This window comes from Chenopodium quinoa, unplaced genomic scaffold (assembly GCF_001683475.1).
Source record: "Chenopodium quinoa cultivar QQ74 unplaced genomic scaffold, ASM168347v1, whole genome shotgun sequence".
In the NCBI taxonomy this organism is placed as follows: Eukaryota; Viridiplantae; Streptophyta; class Magnoliopsida; order Caryophyllales; family Amaranthaceae; genus Chenopodium; species Chenopodium quinoa.
In genome coordinates, this window is record NW_018742630.1 from 2,417,367 (window position 1) to 2,424,616 (window position 7,250).

The window sequence follows — 7,250 nt, forward strand, 5'->3', positions numbered from 1 at the left end:
AGGGGCAAATGATTAGGGGATTTTTATCCACCAAGCGCCGTTTGACAAGTGGACCAACCAGGTTCCGCCACGCGTCCTCCACGGACCACTTAAGACACGCCACGTGTCCACCCATGCCAAATGGGACAACCGGCCATCAAGGCCCATTTCAGTCTAGAAGCCCGATCGGCCCTAGGTTTACCTTAAACCTAGAGAGTTGCACGCTTCCCAAGGCTATAAATACTCGATTAATCCTCATTAATCAAGGGACCGAATAATTTACGGAACACACTAATAACCGGCTGATCTCGCTAGCAAAGCAGATTACCTACATTAAATACTCTCACCTAGAGAGACCTTATTACTTTAATTTCTGTATTAATTACTCCTTAATCAGGTACTAACTTGACCGTTGGAGGCGGAGCTCTCAGGAGTCTCCGTTATTTTGCAGGTACAGGCGTCCGGTTCCAGTCTCGGAATTGTAACTCTCCCGCAGGACATCAGAAAACCCCAAAACACTTGGCATTCTAATTTTTCGCCAAGTGTCGCGCCATGTAGGAGATAAATAGGTATTATTGTGACATATATGATGCTAAGTAAGCGATTTTTGGATAGATTTTTTAAGATAAAATTGTTGCATAGAGTTTTATTATCGATAAAATTCTAATAATTCATATATACAAAACTAATCATAACTTTTAATAAATATCCTATAACTCAGTTCTATTTCCGTCATCAAATTTGTTTTAAAAAAATCTTTAAAATAAGATCCATTTATAATATATTTAATAACAAACTTTTATATGTAGTTGGCCAAACCATGTCACCAATCATTACAAGATCAAAGTTACTTCGTTAGTACTATAGGGGTTACTCAATCAGTGTTATAGAAAGGGTTACTTAGTCAGTGTTAGAGGTTACTCAGTTAGTATTACAGGGGTTACTCGATCAGTTTTATAAGGGTTACTTTGTCCGGTCAGATGATGTGGTTAGCCGCATACAAAATCCATTGTTATTTAATTTATTTAAAAAAAAATTAGAGAATCAGTAAAATAAGATTTAATCAGTAAAAATAATTTTAGTTTAGTAAAAATACTTTCACTTCAGTGAAAATAATTTAAGTTCAATAAAAATAATTTCAAGACAATAATAACATAGATATCTATTTACAAACAAAACTATACAAAGTACACTCTATATGATATTGTATGTCTAAATATCCTACATTATCAGAACGAATTATTTGATTGTATTTAACATTCAAGTAAAAATATTATCTTAAAATTTTATCAACCATCTGGGCATCGCCCGGGCACAAAACTAGTATTCACATAAATGTTGACCAAATAATACAATTTTGACACAAATAATAGAAAATATAAAGCCAAATCAATCATGAAAAATTCATCCAAAATTCTCCATAAAGATGGAATTTATTGTAAGACGAGTTAAAGTTGTCTTAAAAGTTTTTTTTTTCTTTTTTTTTTTTACAGGATCTTAAAAGTATTTAAAGTTTCCCTTTATACTACAAAAGTTATTATTATTCTAATAATAAATTTTATCTTAGAAAAAACTTATAATGTATTAAACTCATCATATTAACCTTTATAGTATGTAATCATGAATCTATAAGAAATTACACATTAAAATAAAATTTAAATCAACGACAAAATATACCCTTTAAGGAATTAAAGTTGCTATGAAAATAATTAAAGTTACCCTTAAACCGATCGTCTTACAATAAAAATAACGCACACACACCTTACACAAGACTTATTGAAAAATTATATAAGTTCAAATAATGTTATTTCCCACAAAATCAGATAAATTAAACATAACCTTATTTTACTCAAAATCAAAGATCAAATCTTGTTAAAAACCAATTTTTTTAAATAAAAAAAAAATTAAAAAAAGATTGGAGGTTAGTTTGGTCATTTAAGAAATATCTATCATAGAGAAGTATACCCTAAAATCGTGAAATCGTCTTCCTCCTTTAGCTCTTCTTCCTCACCTCCCCAAATACACAAAACCCCACAACACTCCGATCTTTCTCCCTCTTTCGCTGCTTACTTTCTTCGAGAAATTAGGGTTAGGGTTTTTCAATTTGAGTGACAGAAAATGGGGAAAGAGATTCAGAAGCAACCTCAACCTCAGCAACAACAACAGCAGCCTGCGACGTCGTACACTGTCGAACAGCTTGTTGCTCTCAATCCTTACAATCCTGACATCCTTCCTGATCTCGAAAATTACGTCAATGAGCAGGTTTTTGATTTTATTAGTAGCGATGTTTAATTTACTGATACTGCAGTTTCTGATTCGTTTAAATTTGTTGATTTTGGAATTTTAAGGAGGATATTGTTTAATTGTGTTTGTTTTAATCAAAGGGTTAATTATGTGGTAATAATTTATAATTTTGTTCAAATTTTTACAATAGAAGTTTCTGTTTTATAGTAAATAGAATGATTGATGGAAACAAAGACTTAAATCTATGGTTGTTTACTAATTTAGTGAATTTAGAATTGAAGTATGTAATTTTATGTATTTTTTTTTTTTTACATGAAGTATGTATATTGTACCTTGGCACAATTTGTCTTATTTAGTGAATTTAGAATTGAAGTATGTATATTGTACCTTGGCACAATTGGTTTGAAGTAACTAATTTAGTGAATTTAGAATTGAAGTATGTATAGTGTACCTTGGCACAATTAATCTCATTGGGTTGGTTTGAAGTAACTAATTTAGTGAATTTAGAATTGAAGCATGTATATTGTACCTTGGCACAATTTTCTTATTGGGTTGGTGTGAAGGTTTCTCATCGAATTTGATTGTCGGGCATGTTGTAATTTTTAGATGCTGAAACATTGCTTGAAATCTGTCTCAAAACTTGATACTAAGTGAAAAGTTAACACCTTTAATGAGAATTCATTTAAAGATGCTAACTAAGCCTTAAAATTACTAAAACATATGCATTATGTATTGATAGAATTCTGTTGTTTCCCTGCATTTATCAGGTTATGACTGGATCATACAGTCTTGATGCGAATCTTTGTCTTCTTCGGCTCTACCAGGTATAGTCTTTTGAATCTCAATAGCTTTATAATTTATTTGGCAAAAAGAATGATGTCGATTTGATGACTTGATCATTGATATGGATGCAAAGATTGAAATCATTTGTTTTCTTCTTTTAGTGCCTGATTTTATGTTCTCTGTGTAGTTTGAACCAGAGAGGATGAGCATCCAGATTATTGCCCGCATTTTGATCAAGGTCTAATTGCTACATTGCCTTCTTTAATTTGCAATGATTTTCAAGATGAGGCTTTCTGTGATAATTAATGGCTTTCTTTTGTTGATGAATCATCTTTTGCATGTTTCTTATACACAGGCACTCATGGCAATGCCGGCTTCTGATTTTAGCCTTTGCCTCTTTTTGATTCCTGAACGTGTGGTATGAGTTTCTCATTCTTTCTCTTTCTAATGTGATTATAGTGCACATATATTTTGTTACACCTATGCCCTACTAAATGAGAAAAGTGCTTTAATTTTGTGATTTAAAACATTTCTTGTGGCTCTGTGTGTGTTGTTGGTAACATATACGGAGTATATATTTTGGTCCATTAGAAATGAAGGATCATGGGCTTAACACTTATGACATACTTCCTCCGTTTTTTTTTTTTAGTTGACACGTTTCTTTAGTCACGTTTGCCAATGCACAATTTCAATCATTAATCTCTAATTACCAATAAGAAAAAATTATGAAAAGTTGATATTTTGATCCCACAAGACTATATTTTTCATTACGTATAAAGCACAAAACACAGTCAAAGAGGAGTGTGTGAATAGTGCTAAAGTCAAAACGTGTCAACTAAAAAAAACGGAGGTAGTATAATTGAGGACTGAAGTGTGTGCTAGTTAGAATAATGGGAACTCAATAAGCAAATTAAAAATTCATATCAATACTATTAGTAGCTTGATACATTAGGACTTAAGCAACTTTTAATTTGTTTTAATGTTGATATTGTGAATTGAATCAAGAAACAATAAGGGATTCACACAGCTCTTATGATATAATCTGAGTTATTGAGTAGCCCTTTCCATACTGCTAAGTACAAACCTAGAGTGGCATAGAAGATTTTGGTGCTTTGAATGTTCTGATCTTTAAGTTTCGGGTTGTTACCATCTTGATATATTGGGATCTCAATTGTCAGAATAGGGGTGGGGTTTGTCTCATTCTGGATCAGAGCTTTAATTTTTTTTTGCATAGTTGTAATACCAACACGAGTATAGATATGGTAGAATAACGAAACCAAATAGCATAATACAAATTACAACTAATAATTTGGGCATGCACATGTTAGAAATTTTATTGAAAATTTAGAAATTACAGACCAAAAAGATCAATGCTGGGCACAATCGAACCTGTGATCTTTGACATAAAAAGTAGTATTCCTATCACTGCTGAAAGCTTCATTGAATATGGGCGGGTTGTATTCTTTTTAACTAATGTTTATATGAAAGAAATCTGCTCAGATTCCTCAGAACTTTCCCGATCCACTATGGGTTCAACTGAATCCAGAATACTGTGTCACGCAAAGCTTTTGGGAGGTCCAAGCTATTCTACTGTAACTCCTGTCCAGACTGTAGACTAGCATTTATTTTTTGTACCAAATAACTGTTGAAGAGAGTGATTTTTTTCCTCTTGTATTTTGACCATTTACTTTTAATATTGCTGTTAACTAAATTTCTGATGGTTCTTGTGGAAAATTTATCAGCAAATGGAAGAGCAGTTCAAGACATTGATTGTTCTCTCTCACTATCTGGAGGTATATTTGATGCATTTACTTGGAAACATGGGTAGAATGCATGGGATATGATACCTGATGGTTTCTTTAATTGCAGACTGCTAGATTTCGTCAATTTTGGGAGGAAGCATCCAAGAGTCGCCACATTCTTGAAGCAGTTCCAGGTAATTAGTCTCTCCAGCTAAGTTTGTAAATTTTTATTTTTTGGGAATGTTTAGTGGTTTTGTTGATATGATTAGTGATGTTGAAGGTGATATACTCCTGTGGTGTTGCTGAAAATATAAATCCTTGTGGCTTTATTCATGACGAACTGCTTAGTAGATCAGGACATCTTTCTTTCAAAGTATCATGGCCAAACCCAAACTTGCATGGAAGAGATAGCTGTCATACACTGACAAATATTGTTGTGGATTATTGAGAAGAGAGAAGGTGTGATGTTACCTCAGACTGCTTGATGTGAAGGGGAACTGACTTATTGAAAGGAAGTGAGCAAGCTGCACCTTAATAATCTGTATGACTGTATTGGCTCTGGGTTTAGGATGTCATAGAGACTTAGCTTAAGAGTGGATTTCCTTAGATTAACTCTTAGGCGCTTGTGAAATTTTTGATTCACTCAGCCTACCTAGTACTACCTAGATGTGCTTGGTGTGAATGGTTACCTTTCATCTATATAAGGATGATGAAGAAAGACAGTTATGACATTGCTACCTCTATCATCTTTTTGTGGCTTAGAATTTTCTTGGATGTTACTTTTAATTTTCTAATTTAATGTGGTTTGCTTATCGCTTATGTTTTTCAACCTCAATAAATACCAAATAGAAAGAAAAAAATACTTTATGCATTAAAAAAATTTAAGTTAAAAGAAATAAGTATAATTCATTAATATTAGGAGTACAAAAAAGGCATTAACATTCTATTTTAGAAAACTTCAATGTATCTGGTTAAATGTGTAATGTGTGAGGTTGCTTAGTGCTTGCAATGCTAGGATTTTTCTTTTGGTATTTTCTCGGATATTTGAAAATTTCAAATGCTATATGAATCCGATCCAAAATATCTGAAACATGTAAAACAGGATCAGATTTCCTAACTTTCGTATCTGATTAACCAAATCACAGATCAGATTGGATTTCTTTGCCCATTCATATTATCACATATAGAGGAAAAGGAAAGGCTAGTAGCTTTATTCAGAAATTTTGTATTAGCATCTTTGTGATTGGGGGAGCCTAGCCTCTTGAATGCTTGTTGATTACATTTGTTGCTTGTCAATTCAAATATCCTTGTTCTCCAGCCTCTCTTCTCTTCTTTGAAATCCAATCCACTATCTATCCAATACATTTTACTTTAATAGTTTTATGCTCATGGAGTCGTAGCAGTAGGGCATCATAGCAGTTGGTTGAGATTGAAAAGCAAACTCTAATTTTCTGTAGGGACCTCCAACCTTAGCCAGTGGGCTATGAGCTTTTGGGTATTTTTTTTGTCTACTACTATTGTTTTGGCCTTCCCCTTTCTTGACAAGGTTGCTGACGATCATGTTGTTTCAGGTTTTGAGGAAGCAGTTCAGTCCTATGCAGTTCATATTCTCTCACTAACTTGTCAACGGGTGCCAAGAACTGTGCTTGCTGAGGTATGCTTTCAATTTCTTGCACTGCCATTGTAAAATAAATTACTTATCCCGATGAAGTGTTTTGACACTGGCTGAGTATGTAAATGTAGTATGTAAATGTGCAACCATACATGAATGATACAGCCATGACATCAAGAGGCTAATTGCTTCACTACTTGAAGTTTCTTTTAGCGAGTTACAGCTGATGCCATTAATCTTGGTTTTCTACTTGTAATTATACAGGCTATTAACATTGAAGGTCTCGCCCTTGACAAATTCCTGGAGCAACAAGTGACAGAATGTGGGTGGCTTCTTGAAAAGAGTTCTGGAAAGGGCCAAATTATTATCCTCCCCGGCAACGAATTCAACCATCCAGAGTTGAAGAAAAATACAGCAGATAGCATACAGCTGGAGCACATCACTCGGATCTTCCCTATTCTTGGTTGACCTCTAAACATTGTAACCCGTTTGGTTAACAGTATTCGAGAATGGATGACCATTTTTGTTACCTGGGAATGCTCTGAATACAGTTTTCTTTTTTACCATCACGTATTTGAATGCTTAATGTACTGAGAAATGTTCTCAAATTTTGAGTTAATCCCTTCTCCCAAGTTTCACCATATGCATTTGGTGTAATTCTGTTTTCTAAGATTAGAAATTGAACTTATTTGGAACCCGAAACCCTGCTTCTAGGCTAGAGTCGAAATTTAGTCCAATGCTTTCTTATTTATAATCCATGAAATGATAATGTTCAAAAATAATTTAAAAATTTTACAAATAAATAATTTATCATTTAAATTCAAATTAACAAAAATTTAAAAATTTGTTTTTGAAAATATTTTAGTTTGTCATCTGGTATTCAGTGAGGC

At 33.2% G+C, this 7,250-nt stretch overlaps 1 protein-coding gene across 1 annotated transcript; it reads left to right on the plus strand.

Annotated features, from left to right (window-relative positions):
- The first annotated feature begins 1,882 nt into the window (after window positions 1–1,882).
- On the plus strand, window positions 1,883–7,017 carry LOC110721840 (eukaryotic translation initiation factor 3 subunit K-like). Its single transcript, XM_021901041.1, has 8 exons — window positions 1,883–2,241; window positions 2,991–3,047; window positions 3,194–3,244; window positions 3,362–3,424; window positions 4,749–4,799; window positions 4,876–4,942; window positions 6,320–6,402; window positions 6,625–7,017. Exons 1-8 carry the CDS (start codon window positions 2,098–2,100, stop codon window positions 6,826–6,828), a joined length of 720 nt encoding a protein of 239 aa, XP_021756733.1. The 5' UTR covers window positions 1,883–2,097; the 3' UTR covers window positions 6,829–7,017.
- The last annotated feature ends 233 nt before the right edge of the window (window positions 7,018–7,250 follow it).